This window comes from Thamnophis sirtalis, unplaced genomic scaffold (assembly GCF_051295495.1).
Source record: "Thamnophis sirtalis isolate CommonGarterSnake01/CBP01778 unplaced genomic scaffold, rThaSir2_p1.2 scaffold_13, whole genome shotgun sequence".
Lineage (NCBI taxonomy): Eukaryota > Metazoa > Chordata > Lepidosauria > Squamata > Natricidae > Thamnophis > Thamnophis sirtalis.
In genome coordinates this window covers 3,105,116-3,122,926 of record NW_028261393.1, presented here as the reverse complement: position 1 = coordinate 3,122,926, position 17,811 = coordinate 3,105,116, and the positions used below count along the sequence as shown (strand labels likewise).

Sequence of the window (17,811 nt, the reverse complement as noted above, 5' to 3'; positions counted from 1 at the left end):
GGTTGCCGAACGGATAGAGACGGCAGGCTCGACATGCCCCTGAATCGGTTCCCCGGTTGCCGCGCTATGGTTTTGGGGACATTTTTAATGTTCTGCACATGCACAAACCTATTTACAGGCAACTGTGCATGTACGCAGAGAGTGTGTGCGCGCAAATCGCATGTGCACCCAACCCGCAATAACATCCCCCAGGTCTGGAGGTGACTGATGAAGAAGAGGAGGAACAGCTGGGTCCAGTGCCTGACGCATGGATGCGCAGAAGGCAGAGGAGAGGAGAGCAGTGGAAAACTATGGGCCGGTCCTTGGGACGGAGGAACCACTGCTCTTAGTGAAGCTCTACCCTGGCTCTGAGGATAAAAGGCAGGGGGCGGAGATGAATAGATGTGACAGGCCACTATTCATCTTCTGGACGGAGAGACTTGTTAGTCTGCTGGGGCTGCTGGCACTCCTAATAGAGGAACCACTGATTTAACTTCAGAGGTTTTCTGATGTTCGGGAAGCTGGGTCAGAACACAGTGCTAGTGCTAACCCTGCAAGGAAGAGTCACGTGTCCATAGAATCAATTATCATCTGGGTCTTACCCGATATAACACCGAGCCTCGGCTGATGAGTTCTTGCCTCTGCAGTTCTGCCTTGACATACTGGGGATGGGCCATAGTAACAGCCAGCCAGATGTAGTCGAGGGAATTTTCTTCGGCTGTTTCTCCCACTGGAGGCAAAAGAGCACAACAGCTGAAGATGGGTGGCAGGCCTGGGTTGCTGCCGGTTCCAAAGTCACGTGATCAAAATTCAGTTGCTTGGCAACTGACTCATATTTATGACAGTTGCAGAGATACAGACATACACATTCCCCTATTGCAATTAACCAAGGTGAAAATAACCAAGATTTGCACAATCCATACATTACAGGTTAACAGTTGGAAGGGACCTTCTAGGTCATCTAGTCCAACCCCCACCCAAACAGACCCTACACCGTTTCTGACAAATGGCACTCCAATCTCTTCTTGAAAGCCTCCAGGGATGAATCTCCCACAACTTTTGAAGGCAACTTCTGTTCCATGGGTTGATTGTTCTCCCTGTCAGAAAATTCCTCCTCATTTCCAGGTTGAATCTCTCCTGGGTCAGTTTCCATCCATTGTTACTTGTCTGGCCTTCAAAGGTGCCTTGGAAAAATAGCTTGACCCCCTCCTCTCTGTGGATCTAGCTATACAGTTAGTAGATCTAAGCAGCTAGTAGATCCAGCTAAGTATAAATAAAGGTAATGAATTCAACATCACAGCATGGTTAAAACACAAATTGCCTTCTTGGAACATACTAACTGTAATAGTAGTTGTTGTTTTTGAATCTTGTTTTAAGACTTGTTAGCTGCCCAGAGTCAGGAATTTGAGACGGGAATTCCTATAAATTGAATGAGGGAGAGGAGGGAGGGAAGGAGGGAAGGGAGCAGGGGTGGGATTCTACCAGTTCTACTGATTCGGGCATACTGGTGGCTCCAATTATCAGCTGGGAGCGAACTGGTTTGCTCCAACTTTGAAGTGGGCCCACCCACCTGCTCCTGTGCAATATTCACCTGTATTTCCTTTTCCGAAGCCCAGCTGATCGGCGCAGCAGAGTGGATTGCTGCACCTCAGCTGTTTTCCTCACCAGCATTAATGCGGATGGTGAGTTTTCTGTAAACTCCGTGCATGGGCGAAGCATGCGCTCAGCGAACCAATTGTTAAACTGGTAGGATCCCAGCCCTGGAAGGGAGGGAGGGAGGGAGGGAGGCATGCTCCCCCAATCAGCCATCTTTCCTTACTGCTCCCTTTCGCTGTTCTGATGGTCATTAACACTTTAAAAGAGTAGGCTGTATTCTTGTCCAGATAGAGATCTGTGGTCAGATGGTTATTTGCCATCAAGTTGTAAATTTTGGCGTAGTTGGCCATGTCGATGAAGATCCCTCCCAATGATTCCCAGTTTCTTGCCTTGTAGTCAAAATATTCCTGGAAGGGGGGGGGAGGGAGAGGGAGGGAGGGAGAAACCAACAAGTAAGTTCCAGAAGGGTTGATTTTATGGTTCATGTTGACTTTCTGTTGCATTCATGAAGCACATTTTGAGAACGGGAGAATTTGGCGGCCTCCCATGTAACCCAACCCAGAACTGCCCTTTGGTGGCATGTTTGACTGTTTTTTTCATAATTTTGCCAGGCTTGGAAAGGGGATAAAGTAGTGCGAGGGCTGAGAAAATAACACTCAGGGGTTGTTGTTTTTCTCCTTACGGCTTCTTCTTTCTGGTTCTTCCACCAGCGCCAAGTGGGGTCATGGACGGGGTCTGCGTACGGCTGGGAAGACAAGATTACACGAAGAAATGAACCTCCAACATAACACTTCATATATTTCAACTTAGCATCTATTATTGTTATGTCGATGACATATATTACCAGGGATTTATGTTTGAAGGGCCTTTTCTTCCCCCACAATCATTTTTTAATTCTTTTTGTTTCTTTCAATGCCACAATCGAACGCAGGTGGGCCTCGACTCACAACGGTTCATTCAGTGACCGTCTGCGAAGTTACACCGGCCTTGAAAACAGTGACTCACAATCCTTTTTCACACTTACAACATCCCCAGAGTCATGTGGTAACAGATATTTATGACAATGTCAGTCTCCCGGGGATCGTGTGATTCCCTTTGTGATCTTGTGACAAGCGCCAAGTCCATGCGGAAGCCAGATTCACTTAACAGCCAGGTGACTAACAACAACCACAGAGATTCGCTTAACTACTGTGGCAAACAAGGTGGTAAAATAGACGCAAAAACTCACTTCATCAGTGTCTCACTTAATAACAGGAATGTTGGGCTCAATTGTAGTTGAAAGTCAAAGGCCACCTGTATTTTACACACATATACACACACACATTCTCTCCCTATTTTTTTTTTTTTTTACCTCGTCAGTTGTCAACTGGGACAGATCCCTGTTTCTGGAGACGTTACGTGACTTTCCCCCAAAAGCTTCTGAAGTTAGCTTATAGGGTTAGGGGTATCAAACTCAAGGCCCGGGGCACGGATCTGACCCATGGGGTGCTTAATCTGGCCCACAGGGCTGCCCTGGAAACAGCAAAGGACCGGTCCGCAGTGCCTCTGCCAGCAAAAACAGAGCTCGGGAGGGCTGCATGCGTCTCTCCCAAGCTCCATTTTCGCTGGCAGAGGGATGCAGGAGGCCATCGCAGCTGAATCGGTGCCTGGGACCCCGTTTCCGCTAGCAGAGCCCTCAGGCACCACAGGCGTCCCCGACACAAGTGAGGTCAAGCTGGCCACGCCCTCCATGAAATCGAGTTTAACACCCCTGCTGTAGGGCATGCCATGGGCTGCCCTTTTTGTGCCCAGAAAAAAACAGAACCGGTTCTTACTCTGTGATACGATGAATGCAGCTGAAGCAACTGGTAGACCAGGCCCTGGTAGACGTTGAGCGACTTAGCCTCATGGAATCCGGATTTTTCCATGACGTCTGGGGGCGTAGCCCAGTAATGCTCCACTCGGGAGTAGAGCTGTGGCTGCGGCACATCCAACACATGCAATGTAGCGAAGGGGCAGAGATGGGTGAATCGGATGTAGTTTTTCCCCCTGGAACAGAGAACACAGGATGCCCCGTTTTCCAGGCCTTCCTAATGGGATTGCTATTGTGGGACTGGCAGGGAGAAGGAGGAGGGATCAAGTGTGCAGCTAGTCTAGAGTCACTGGGAAACCACAAAAGTACTAGAGCTGAGCCCAACCTAAGGGAGTTCCTTGGGGCTTTATCTCTTTGTTCCAACGAGAAGGCTGCCAATCTGGAGAATTCCTGTATTATAGGCAGAACATAATAGAGTAATTAGCTTGAACTCTGCACCTGAATGGGCTGGATGTTCACCTGTGGGTCTAGTCCAGTCTTTGCCATAAAAGGCTGGGTAATGTTAGGCCAATCACCAGGAGACAGTGAGTTCAAGTTCTGCCTTTGCCATGAAAACCATCTGGGTGGCTTTAGGCCACTCACCAGGAGACAGCGAGTTCTAGTGCTGACTTAGGCCCGAAAGCCAGCTCGGTGACCTTGAGCCCATCCTGCTCTCCCTCAGGCCCACCCAAGGTCAAAGAAACCCTATAAGTAGAATACTGGGCATCCTCATTTCCTCCCTAGGAACAAGGAACCAGGCCCACACCTTGAGTTGATCAAAGCTGCAATGCCTATTTACAAGACTGACACCAGACTGATAGCATTCGCTTGGGAACGGACGGCTTCAGGAACTCCAGGCGAGGTCAGGCCTGCACCGCTTTCTAGCCTGCAAGGATTCTAAACTCAATTCCCTCTTCACACCTCCCTCCCTTCACCTCAAGCTGGAGATACCAGCTACCACCCTAACACCGAAGGGACCCAAATGCAATGGGATGAAGAAGAAGATCTATTACCACACTCAACCCCCATTCACTGACTTCCCTCATATGTTTTTCTGAGGAAGGCCCTGATTTCTCAAGGGGGGGGGGCACGTGGCCCGCTCTAGATGAAATCGAATAGTCAACTGAACTTGTTGAGAAGGGCAAATGGAGGGAGGAGATCAGGAAGCGGTCAAAGAAAGATAAGCCAGCAGAGGTGGTATTCAGCAGGTTCTGACGAGTTCTGGAGAACCAGTAGCAGAAATTTTGAGTAGTTCTTAGAACCAGTAAATGCCACCTCTGGTTGGCCCCACCCCCTTCTATTCTCTGCCTCCCGAGTCCCAGCTGATCGGGTGGAAAAGGGGTATTTTGCAGTAACCTTCCCCTGCCACATCCACAAAGCCACGCCCACAGAACCGGTAGCCAGGCCAGGATTGAAGGGAAGCCTTTCTTCTCCCTTCCATTGACAAGACACTACGACCTAGCGGACACTGGGGAAACGCAGAGCCGTTGGTGGTCTACTCACTTGACGGTCATCTTTTTGTGACGTGTGCTGATCAAGAGATCGTAGGCCACGACAGTATCTACAGGGAAAGTCCTCTTCATGAATTTTTCTTTGCCATGCTCATCCTTCACATAAATCAGCTGCCCAAAAGGAAAAAGCCGAGAAAAATGGACCCGTGATTTAACAAATAACAGATGCAAAGGTGACCTCATGATCTTCACCTCACTTCTGCCATTACTTGGCTTAAGAGCTTTTTTTTGTGTTGAGCAACCATTCTAAATTACAATGGGACTGCAGAGAGGGGCTTAGGATCGGTCCTCGCACTTAAGGACCGTCACATCATTCCCCACAGTCACATGATCAAAATTTGGAGGGTTAGCCGTCACATATATTTACAACCCAGGGTCCATGTGATCGCCACTTGTGGCTTTCCCAGCCGATTTGTGTGGATTAGTGAACAACTCAGTGATCTGCTTAACAATCATGGCAAAAAAGGTCATAGAATCAGGTGTGACTTGCTTAACAACTGCCTTGCTTAGCAACAGAAATTGGTATCCCAACTGTGTTCATCAACTTCTTATATTTCTCTCATGGCAAGGTTTTTTGTTTTTGTTTTTTTTTAAAAAGGCTGGAGGACTTTACGCTGGGAATTTCTGCTTTCCTTCTGATTTCAATTATTTATTTTTGTTCATTATGCTTTTGGTTCTTAAGAAAGCAGGTAGTCAGACTTCTGGTGCCCGTGTAGCTTGAAGAAGCTGCTCTTTGAAGTAGCTCCTTCCCCGAGATCGTGTTACACTGTTTGGACAGCGTATATCAGCTGTCCGACAGATTGATAACCCTTTCCTCGGGCGAAGAGGAAACATGAGAGCTGCTGAGCTTGGGGAGATAATTCTGGGGTGTGGAAGGTGTGAGCCCCCTTGCAACTCGGCGAACTCCGTGCCCGGAACTCATTCTGCTTTTCTGCAGAAACCAAGGCTCACGATCATCCCTGTTCAACGTTTGATTTATATCTGAGCCCAAAGCAGGCAGAGCAGATACCAGAGAATTTACAACTGTATGTATATATAAACTTTAACTCCATTTTCTAAAAATTCCTTCTATTAAAACTAACGAGACAGAAGATAAAATGGCGCCGGTGTCTTGAAGGCGAGGCTGAATTGTAATCTTACAAACTACTACAGATATTAAAATTATTTAAAACAGTGGAAGAATAATTTTGTGGAACATAAGCTTAACTGAAGATTTGGCTTCAAAACAAGTTAAAACAACAATGGCCTCTAAAAGTGCTGGTAGCTCTCCAGCCCGGACAAATAAATTACAGTCATTACTACACCCCTCCCCCTTCCTCCCCCTGCCGGAGAAGCCTTAACCCAAGAAGTGCTGCAAAAAGTTTTAAATGACGCCCTAAAAGACCATGCAGCTGCTTTAGAACTTAAAATATAGGAAAAGGTTGCTGCTGCCTTTAAGAAGGTCTCGGAGGAGATTTTAGAGATTAAAGAGTTAATTCAGATTCGTAACCAAGAGATCAGAGAAGATATTGTGGAAGCCTTTAAATGTTTATCTGGCTACGTATCCTTATTGGATGAAAAAGTGGAAGAAGTTAATGAGTCTAATATTAATTTAGCAAATAAAATGGTTGAAGTCCAAAACAAGGTTCACGATGCAGATAATGAAATCACAATGCTACAATATAGGCAGATGGAATTCGCTCTGAGAATAAGAGTCCTTAAAGAGAATAATCAAGAAAACCTGAAGGAGATTCTTTCAGAAGCCTTTGATCAATTAGTAGGTCAACCAAGAAGGGACTATGACTGGCAAATAGACAAAATATACCGCGTTAATTCATGGATTGCCAGACAGAAACAACTCCCAAGAGACATTGTAGTGTATTTTGCCACAAGGGATATGAGGAACCTGATACTACAAGAGTCCTATAAAACCAAGTTGCGGATTGCGTGCCAGGAGGTGATCGTTTTGAAGGAAATCCCACCCAAAATGCTGAGATTATGCATTCCTAGTGGACGAACTTAAAAACCGTCAGTTACAATACAGATGGGAAGCTCCAGCCAGATTAGTGGTCAACTACCTAGGACAAAGACATTGTCTTAACTCAGTTTGGAAGGCCAGAGATTTTTACAACAATGTACTAAAGGCTGGACATCCTTCACCCCCAGGATCTAGAGAAAGGGAGCAAGAAGGAGAGACCAGACAGCGAGATACTCAAGGATCATTGGAGGTGGCCCAAGTTCGGAATCCTCTGGTGGACTTAGAAGGAACCAAGGAGCAAAGAAAAACCCGAGCGGCCACCAGACATAAGGAACAAGAACTAAAGAAGCAAAGAACTAAAGCCCAGCAACAAGCCCAGACAACGGCTCAAGAAGCCATAAATATTAGCTCAGAAGCGGTGGGAGGATCCAGGCCTAAAACCAAATTACAGGATTTCCAGGGAGCTAAAAATGACAATTAAATTTTTAACTTGGAATGTCAATGGCTTAAACTCACCACAGAAAAGGAAAAAAATAAACCATTACTTGAAACAATTCAAAAATGATGTAATTTGCCTGCAAGAAACACAAATGACCAGAAATATTTGATGAATGCAAGACTTGGACAACATTTCGTGGCCTCCGCCTCAGAGAGTGTTGGAATTCATTCTGGATGTTTGCGTGCAGGACAGCTTCGGCTGTCTGAAACACACATACACAGGGATGCAAAAACATTGCCTAATGGTCATAACTCACTATGCAGCCTTTTGTAACAAGAACTGTGTGAGCCTACTCCCACAACATGCCCTTCCTCCCCCCCTATGCTGTGCTATAGCTTTCTGTTCCCTCTCTCCCCCTCCCAATGCCATGCAGCTTGTAATCTTCTGTTCCCCCTTTTGCCCCCCTTTGCCCACCCTTTGCCATGATGTGACTTTCTATTGGTTTATTTCTGGAATGCTGTGAACTTTTCATTAGCTTACTTGTGCCATGTGTGATTATGACGCTGTAACTAACTTTTTCTAATAAAAGAGCCCTTCGAGGATCCTTCGAAGCTTTTGCTCATCCCAAGGAATTTCGTCTGGTGTTTTCCTTTTGATTAGGCAAGGACACATGAGCAGCCCACCAGTGTGGCGAACAACGCCGCAACTGGTGACCCCCGACGTGATCTTGCTGATCAAGCACGTCGTCTCATTTGGCACCCCCATTGCTTACCGGCGAAGGAACGCCCCTTGCATACCAGGACCGGCCGTTGCAGACGGAGCATCCTCCCAATCGTGAGTTATGGGGGCAGAATTCTCTAAGCCTCAGGTTGCGCACCTCCAAGAACTTAGAGAATTGGCCAAAACCTCAATATTAATCTTAAAAAACAATGGGAACTTTCTCCCCATCCCTTCGAAAAAAGACCTTACTGACCTTCTCAGGTATATTTATCAAAATTGTCCCACATATCCTGATAAGGGCTCAATTCGAATAGCCACTTGGGAAAAATTAGGGAAGTATTTCCATGACCCTCCAAGGGCACCAGGGAAAATACTTTCCACTTGGCGGATCGTCATGGAATGTTTAAAAGTTCATGAACAAGCCGTGATGGGGGGACCAGACACCCCCCCGCCATATTTGGAAACCTTTTCACTAAATTCACACTCTGAATCCAAAGCTTTCTCTTCCCTTGTATGCATGCCTTTGTCACCCTCAGCCTTTGAAGCTCCTCAGCATTACATTCCTTTAAAGGACGCTTTTGCCTGCTTTCCAACCTGACCCCCACACAAAAGGCTGCTTCTTATCTTCCTTCTTATTTCAATCTCTTGGCAAGTGAATCTGCCTGGCTCTTCCTATTTTCTTCCGGTGATTCCGGCTACCTCTCTTTCATTACCCCCTACGATGCCTCTTTTAGTCTTTCCTCATCGTGATTTCATGTCTCAAGGAGTTCTTGCTACTCCCTTTCTTACTGACTCTTCTGATTTCTTTTCTGTTGCTTTGATGACATTTTCATGCCTGAGCACCTGAATTTTTTTCACAGATGTTTCACAGAGCAATTGATTCATAGGATCTGAATTGGAATGGAGAAAAATGGTTTTGTGCATGTGTGTGTGTGTGTGTGTGTGTGTGTGTGTGTGTGTGTGTTTGAGGGAGCGAGGGCTCCAGTAAGGAAATTAGGAAAGTAGGTAAATTATTGCAAACATGATTAATCAAAGATAAGTATGGGGACAGGTTGGGCAGTAGAGAGTAAAGAGAAAGTGGTGAAAGAGTGGAAGAGAGGAAGAAAGAAAAAGAGTGAAAGAGACAGAAAGAAGAAAGAAAGAAAGTGAACAGAGACAAAGAGATAGAGGATGAGAGAGACAGAGAGAGAAGAGAGGAAGAGGAAAGAGATATCCCACAGCCCTTACAATACCCCAGTGTTTGTTCTCAGAACAAAAAACGCAGGAACAGTTACAAAAAGGACACAGTGAGCCCTTCCTGAGTCCCTATAACACTCCTGTGTTTGTTATAAAAAAGAAATCTGGTAAATGGCGTTTTTTGCATGATTTGAGGGCTGTTAATAAAATTCTCCAGCCCATGCACCCCCCGACCCTAGATTGGCTCTTTTGAAAACTGTTACCTTGCAATGGCACACTCCATATTCCCCCCTCCCACTTCCTCAGGCCATGACTATTTTTGCTGACGGAAGCAAAACCTATGGTGCTTGTGCCTGGCAGGAGAATGGTCGGTGGTGTACAAAAATTACCCCCCCCCCCCCGCAGACTTCCGCTCAGCGTGCGGAGCTTGCTGCCTCTATTTTGGCTTTTTCCACTTTTCCAAATAAACCCTTTAACTTGATTTTGGATAGCCTCTATGTAACTCAGATTGTGAAATCAATCTATGAGGCCTATCTTTCTCCCTCATTGGAACCACAATTACTCTCACTTTTCTTATTTTTGCAAAAGTTAATTTCTGCTATCACACCATGGGAAAGCCATTCTTACTTTCATCAGAACAAAAAAGCGCTCATAAAACAATTTGGCCTTACGTCAGCGGGGGCATCTGCAATCATTCAACAATGCCCAAATTGTAGTCAACAAGCTCATTCCCTCCCTATGGGAGTTAATCCCAGAGGGACAGAATGTTGCCAAATTTGGCAAATGGATGTGTGACTCAATATCCATCCTTTGCTCCTTGGAAGTATCTACATGTAATCATAGATACATTCTCTGGCTTCTTGTTTGCTACCCCACAAAGGGGAGAAGCCACAAAACATGTTATCAACCACTGCATTCGAACCTTCGCATCGCTGGGACGCCCAAAAGAGATAAAAACAGACAATGGCCTTTGCTGCTTTTTGCAACCAATGGGACATTGTGCACAAATTCGGCATTCCATATAACAGCCAAGGACAGGCAATGGTTGAGCGCGCTAATCAGACTCTTAAGCATGCCCTTGATCGCTACATTGAAACACAGGGGAAAGCGCCCCCTAGCCTCCCAGCTTTGCAAAACATTCTTAATCTTTGTCTCTATACATTAAACTTTTTAAATCTCACCGGTCAGCCACCTTCCTCAGCAGCAACTCGTCATTTCGCAGCTCCACCTTCTGCTGACACTCTTCGACCACCTGTCTACTATCGCTGCTTGCCTGACCTGACGTGGCGAGGACCTGCTGACCTGATTACCTGGGGAAGGGGCTATGCTGCCATCCAACTGAAAGACAAGGTTCTTTGGATCCCAGGACGGCACGTAAGACCATATTTGCCCAAACCACCTATACAACCACCTACACAAACACAGAAGCCGCCTGACCATGACCAACCAGCAGGAACCACAGCTTGAGGCTGTCTCTGTCTCTGACCTGGAGAACAGGGCAGAGCACCCTTCACCCTCCACTCCCCCGGAGGAAGTTTCCAAGCCTTTGGACTGCAGACCATTTTCACATCACATGATTATCTTTGCTTTATTGATGGACATTTTGTTTTTGCTTATCTGGGTTGGGGAATGTCAGGCAGTTCCTGCTGGGGCAAAGGATGTCTCCACCCCACATCATCGGCCCAAACGCACAATGGATTGGCATGTAAATGAGTTTCATCTTCTTATACATAACCTTACCCGTATTAACAATCTGTCTGATTGCTGGGTTTGTACGCACGGCCCTGCCTCTAACATGCAGGGCTGGCCCATTCTAGCCTCTGGAACTTTAAACCTCACAGGCTGGAATGTTACTGTACTATATTCCACAAAAAGTAATCGTGCACATACTATCTACGATTCTGCCCAGTATATTTTGACACATCGGGTTTTACCCCCTCTTGCCCCCATCTGCATTACATGGTGGAATGTCTCGCATGAAGGTTATGAAGCAGTAACTATTGGTGGTATCACCAAGCAAATCCCTTTGCCCCGCTTTTCTGTTGGGGATTATCCCCACTGCAATGCTACTTTCAAAATTACAGAAACTGGCTACGATTGTTCACACTTATCATTACCTGAGCATTTTAAGTGTAGAAAAGAAGATAGTATAGTCATAGATTTATTCTCTAACAGGAGAGGGATGGTTGCCTTTAACAGAGTACAGGAACAAATCTGGGGCCATCATGGGTATTATTTGTATGGGTTACCACCTGGCCTGTACTGGCTTTGTGGTCATTGGGCTGGGAAGGTGTTGCCCCCTGTATGGAATGGTACTTGCACTATTGGAACTCTGGCACCTGCCGGAATCTCAGCACATCCCATGTCTCAACCCGATAGTGCCTGGGAGAAACAATTTGGGTGGGCCAGACAAAAGAAAGCAATCAATCCAGCTTTAGGTTATGATCCTGACAATACCTATCTGACAGAAGGTGAAAGATTTATTGCTATAGCCCTACCACTCTTGGGTGTCGCATGGAACATTAAACAACTGCGTATCTTATCTGCTCAAATGGAAACCCTAGCTAACACCACGATATTTGGGCTACAAGCCCTGCAGGCAGAAGTTGACTCTTTAGCTGGAATTTTAACTCAACATAGATTAGCTTTGGATTACTTGTTAAGCAAGGAAGGAGGCCTATGTGTTTGGTTGAATGCTACCTGTTGTCATTATTTGAACCAGTCTGGAGAAATTGAAACCAGTGTGGAAAAATTACATGATATTGTTCAAACAGTTAGACAGACATATAAGGCCTCGGACTCCTTGTGGGATTGGCTGACCTCTTGGCTACCTAATTTTAGCTGGTTGGGAAATACTGTCAAGACCATTATAACCCTTGTTGCTTTGCTGATACTGTTGTGCTGCTGTATTCAATGTGTACCCTCTTTATTTGCAATGTGCAAGAATATACTCTCTAGCTTGGCTCCACAGAAGAAAATTCACATTGTCAACCACATGGAGTTACATGAACAGTCAACCCCTTTCATGGGGAAAGATCCCTTCCGCATGCCCAGCGATGAAGAGGGAGACGCTGCTTTTTAAAACAAAAACAGAGGAGATGTTGGAATTCATTCTGGATGTTTGCGTGCAGGACAGCTTCGGCTGTCTGAAACACACATACACAGGGATGCAAAAACATTGCCTAACGGTCATAACTCACTATGCAGCCTTTTGTAACAAGAACTGTGTGAGCCTACTCCCACACATGCCCTTCCTCCCCCCCTATGCTGTGCTATAGCTTTCTGTTCCCTCTCTCCCCCTCCCAATGCCATGCAGCTTGTAATCTTCTGTTCCCCCTTTTGCCCCCCTTTGCCCACCCTTTGCCATGATGTGACTTTCTATTGGTTTATTTCTGGAATGCTGTGAACTTTTCATTAGCTTACTTGTGCCATGTGTGATTATGACGCTGTAACTAACTTTTTCTAATAAAAGAGCCCTTCGAGGATCCTTCGAAGCTTTTGCTCATCCCAAGGAATTTCGTCTGGTGTTTTCCTTTTGATTAGGCAAGGACACATGAGCAGCCCACCAGTGTGGCGAACAACGCCGCAAGAGAGAAAAAATGGTATAGTTATATACCTAAGAAAGGACATGAAGGCTGAACTAATTGAAGCAGACTCTCAAGGAAGATATATTGCAATGGGACTATTATTAGAAGGGAAAAAGATACTCTTAATGGGCGTATATGCCCCTAATCAACAACAAGAAAAATTCTACAAGATGCTCCATACCAAATTAATACAATGGGATTATAGATCCTGCATACTAATGGGTGACTGGAATGGAGTTATGGATATCAAGAAAGATAAGAAGGGTCTTTTGCAAAATATCAAAACACGAGAGAAATTACCTGTCTTTTTTTGATATGATGGCTGATTTGGAGCTAAGATATATCTGGCGAGAAAGAAATGTTAAAGAACAGGACTTTACATTCTTTTCTGATAGACATCAAGCTTTTTCCAGGATTGATTTTATATTAACTACAAATGATTTGCTTTCCAAGGTAAAGAAGACGAAGATATGTTCTAGAGCAGGGGTAGTCAACCTTTTTATACCTATCGCCCACTTTTGTATCTCTGTTAGTAGTAAAATTTTCTAACCGCCCACCGGTTCCACAGTAATGGTGATTTATAAAGTAGGGAAGTCAATTAAATTTTAAAAAGGAAAGTGCTTCAATATCGGACAAAACCCGTACCGCCCACCATGAAAGCTGGAACGCCCACTAGTGGGTGGTAGGGACCAGGTTGACTACCACTGTTCTAGAGACTTAACAGATCACAACCCGGTCTGGATGGAATTGGAATATGGGAAGGAATCTAGAAGGTGTTGGAGGTTAAATTAAAATTTATTTAGATATGAGAAAAATGTCAATGAATGTAAAAAATTGCTGAGAGAATATTTTGTTTTTAATACAAACAAGGGTACATCTATGGAAATGGTTTGGGATGCAAGCAAAGCTTACATGAGAGGAGTCCTAATACATTTAAATAAGTTACATAGACGTAGACAGGGGGAAAAAAGAAAGGAACTAGAGGAAGAGATAAAGAAGAAAGAGCAGGAGTTAATATCCAACCCAGGTGACAAGAAGACAAAGAGGCAATTACCCTATTACGAGCGCAATTTAATATGTTGATGTCAGATCAGGTGGCTACTAATTTGTTATATGCTAAACATAATACTTTTGCAATGCAAATAAACCAGGCAGATGGTTAGCATACATGACGAGGAAGAAACAAAAATGTCGTACTATACAAAAAATATATTATAAAGGTAAAGAAGTTTATCAACAGGATATGATCCAAAAGGCCTTCTTAGAATTTTACACAGGACTGTACACGGTTGATAAAATACAAGGCTTAGATATAGATAGATACTTGGACAAAGAAAAAATACCTATAGTTAAAGATGAGCAAAGGGAGAGATTGAACCAACCAATAACTTCAGGGGAAATCCTCCAGGTAATTAAACAGTTAAAGGCTCAGAAAGCACCTGCCACAGATGGCTTGACAGCGGTTTACTATAAAAATTTACAATTAGAAATGGTAGAACCCCTTAAGGAATTATTTAACAGAATCCAAATGGAAGGAAAGGTACCTCCATCTTGGAGAACAGCTTTTATATCCTTGATTCCCAAAGAAGATCAAGATCTTAGCCAGCCAAAAAATTATAGGCCTATATCATTACTCAACACCGATTACAAAATTTTTGCCAAAATATTAGCAAACAGGTTGATGTTAGCTACACAGCAACTGATTCACAATCATCAACCTGGTTTCATACAAGGGAGACAAATGAGAAGTAATGTAAGACAAATTGTTAATATATGGGAATATGTGGGAAAGAATAACCAAGTCCCTGCAGCGCTTATATTTCTGGACGCAGATAAAGCATTTGATCGAGTGAATTGGCAATTTCTAATGAAAATAATGCAAAAGATGCAAATTGGAGAGTATTTTTTACAATCTATCAACGCAATATACCAGGAACAAACAGCACAAATTATAGTTAATGGAAGCTTAACAGAATCTTTTAAAATTGAGAAAGGTACAAGACAGAGATGCCCCCTATTGCCATTATTGTTTATTATAACCCTGGAGCTATTGCTGAATAAAATACGGGGGTCAGCTGATTTACAGGGAATTAAGATTAGGCATCACGAATATAGTTTACGAGCATTTGCGGACGACTTGGGTGTAACTTTAACCCAACCAGGGAAATCTACTAAGGTCTTAATGAACATGATTAATCAATATGGTCAAGTATCTGGGTTTGAAATAAATCTAGGGAAAACAAAGATGTTAGTTAAAAATATGAACACTAACCAAAGGGAAGAATTAGAAAGAATAACAGGATGTGAGATAGTTAAAAAGGTTAAATATTTAGGAGTTTATATTACAACTTCAAATGGGAAATTATGTAAGTATAATTATGAACCATTATGGCACAGAATACAGGTAGAGATGAAAAATTGGGAAAAACCACAATTGTCTTTGTTGGGAAGGATAGCAGCAGTAAAAATGAATGTTTTGCCTAAGTTTTTATTTCTTTTTCAAATGATACCAATACTTTAAAAAAATGCAAACTTGCTTGAATGGCAGAAGCGTATTAATAAATTCGTTTGGGCAGGGAAGAAACCTAGAATAAAACTTAAAATAATGCAAGATGTACGTGAAAGAGGAGGCTTGAAAATGCCAAATTTAAAACTATACTACGAAGCAGTAGTTTTATCAATAATTAGTGATTGGATTAATTCAACAGAGGATAGAATACTGAATATCGAAGGGCATGATTTGGTATACAGTTGGCATGCTTATTTGATATACGACAAGAAGGTGGACAAGACTTTCAAAAGTCATATTTTAAGGAATGCTTTATTGCATGTCTGGAAAAAATAACAACATAAATTAAATGATAAGATACCTATGTGGGCAATTCCCAGACATGCAATAGAGAATATAAGCATAGCACAAAAACAGGATGTAATTACATACAGACAGCTTCTTACTATAGAAGGAGGTGTATTAAATGTACTAAAAGAAGAAAAGGTAATCCAAACATGGTTTCAGTATGGACAGTTACAGGCCAGATGGAAAAAAGATCAGAAAATTGGTATTATGCAAAATGAGGACAATCTAATAAAACAAATTAGGGATCAAAGTCAAATGCATATAAAAAGGTTATATAATATATTGATAGAAATGGATTCTGAAACAGAATTAGTTAAAGACTGTATGATAAAGTGGGCACAAAATTTTGAAGAACCAATAATGATGGATACATGGGAAAAGATATGGGTAAGAAATGTAAAATTTACGCAAGCCCAAAATTTGAGGGAGAATTTCTACAAGATGTTTTATAGATGGCATTTAGACCCAAAAAATTGGCTTGTATGTATCCGATGGGTTCGGGTGGGGTGAGGGAGGTAAATATTTGTAAAAGCTTTTTAAACTTTTAATTAAAAAAAAGAACGCAGGTAGTCCCCGATTTACAACAGTCACTTTAGTGACCGTTCAAAGTTACAATGGCACTGAAAAACTGACTTGCAACCGTTTCCAGAGTTATGACCTTTGCCGCATCAGGTGATCAAAATTCAGATGTTTGGGCAACCGACTCATATTTATGACGGGAGGGCAGGGTCATGCGTCACGATCTTCTGATGAGCCAAGTCAATGGGGAACCCTGATTCACTTAACAACAGGGCTACTAACTTTTAACAAGCAATTCTCTTGACACCCGGGGCAAGGAAGGTCATAAAATGGGGCATAACTCGCTTAACAAATGTCTGGTTTCACAAGAGAAATTTGGGGCTCCATTGCGGTCATAAGTCGAGGACTACCTGTGATAATAAACAGGTAGGGTAGCAAGCTACGCGGTGTCCCATCCATGAGATAGGCAATAGAATGCAAATAAATAAATAAGCAAATCCCTCAAGATCCTTGTTCAAATCCATAAGGATCTTGCCAGACCCCTTTGCTTGCATGAAACATCCATGGAGCTCCCTTGGCCCATCTCACCCACCGCTTGCAAGCCAGTTGGATCGTAGTACACGCTGGTGATGGCATCTTCGGATGTTGTGGAATGTCTTAAGGCCCCTCTCATCCTTTGGAAAGCACTCAACTTATGCCAGGCATCTGAAGGGAAAACCTTTTTAAACTTGTCGCTGTTTTCTTTCGACACCCACAACTGCGATGAGAAGAAGGAGGGGGAGAAAGGGGGGGCTTGTTTCGTGCAAAACTACATTGCATGCAGGTAGGGTTGGGCAGGATAGGGGATGGGGTGGAATGAAATAGAATAGAAAAATATGTAGAATATATAAAATAGAATATAGAATATATAGAATATAGAGCATAGAATAGAGAAGATATAGAATAGACACTAGAATCTAAAATACAATACAATACAATAGGAATAGGAATAGAATAGAATATATAGAATAATATATAGAATAGAATATATAAAATAGAATATAGAATATATAGAATAGAATAGAGAGCATAGAATAGAGAAGATATAGAATAGACAAAAGAATACAAAATACAATACAATACAATAGGAATAGGAATAGAAATGGAATAGAACACCAGAGTTAGAAAGGACCATGGAGGTCTTCCAGTCCAACCCCTGCTTAGGCAGGAAACCCTACACCACTTCAGACAAATGGTTGTCCAAACTTTTCAGGGCCGTTGTCACTTTGAACGGTCACTAAATGAACTGTTGTAAGTCGAGGACTACCTCTGAAGAGTACAACAGAAAGTAGGGAAAATGGACAGGGATCACTCGCTTCCCACAGCCTTTCTTATCCCTTGGATTCCTGAGGAATATAAAGGCGTTACCTCCTCTGACTCTGTCATAACGGCAAAAGGCCCAGTAAAAGAGAGGACAAAATCCTTGATGGGAGAAGCACTCGGGAAATTGGAAAGGTAGATGAAATTCACCATATCGTGGCTGGAAAGCAAAGCAAGAAAAGAGAAAAATGCTGTTGTTAGGTTGAGTAGTGGGCCCACTTCAATTTGGAGAGCCAGTTTGATTAAGGCCTAGAAATCAGGAGCCTGGGAGTTCTAGTTC

At 43.4% G+C, this 17,811-nt stretch overlaps 1 protein-coding gene across 1 annotated transcript in view; it reads right to left on the bottom strand.

The window, feature by feature from the left end:
- The window catches only part of LOC148042895 (cation channel sperm-associated auxiliary subunit gamma-like), a gene marked incomplete at its 5' end in the record, with an annotated part of 53,198 nt that overhangs the window by 19,343 nt on the left and 16,044 nt on the right, over positions 1–17,811 (bottom strand). The window contains 7 exons of the mRNA XM_087727713.1: positions 582–709; positions 1,799–1,982; positions 2,258–2,320; positions 3,390–3,603; positions 4,910–5,028; positions 16,765–16,929; positions 17,580–17,691. Coding sequence (XP_087583839.1) covers positions 582–709; positions 1,799–1,982; positions 2,258–2,320; positions 3,390–3,603; positions 4,910–5,028; positions 16,765–16,929; positions 17,580–17,691 — 985 coding nt within the window. The remainder of the gene's footprint in view (positions 1–581; positions 710–1,798; positions 1,983–2,257; positions 2,321–3,389; positions 3,604–4,909; positions 5,029–16,764; positions 16,930–17,579; positions 17,692–17,811) is intronic.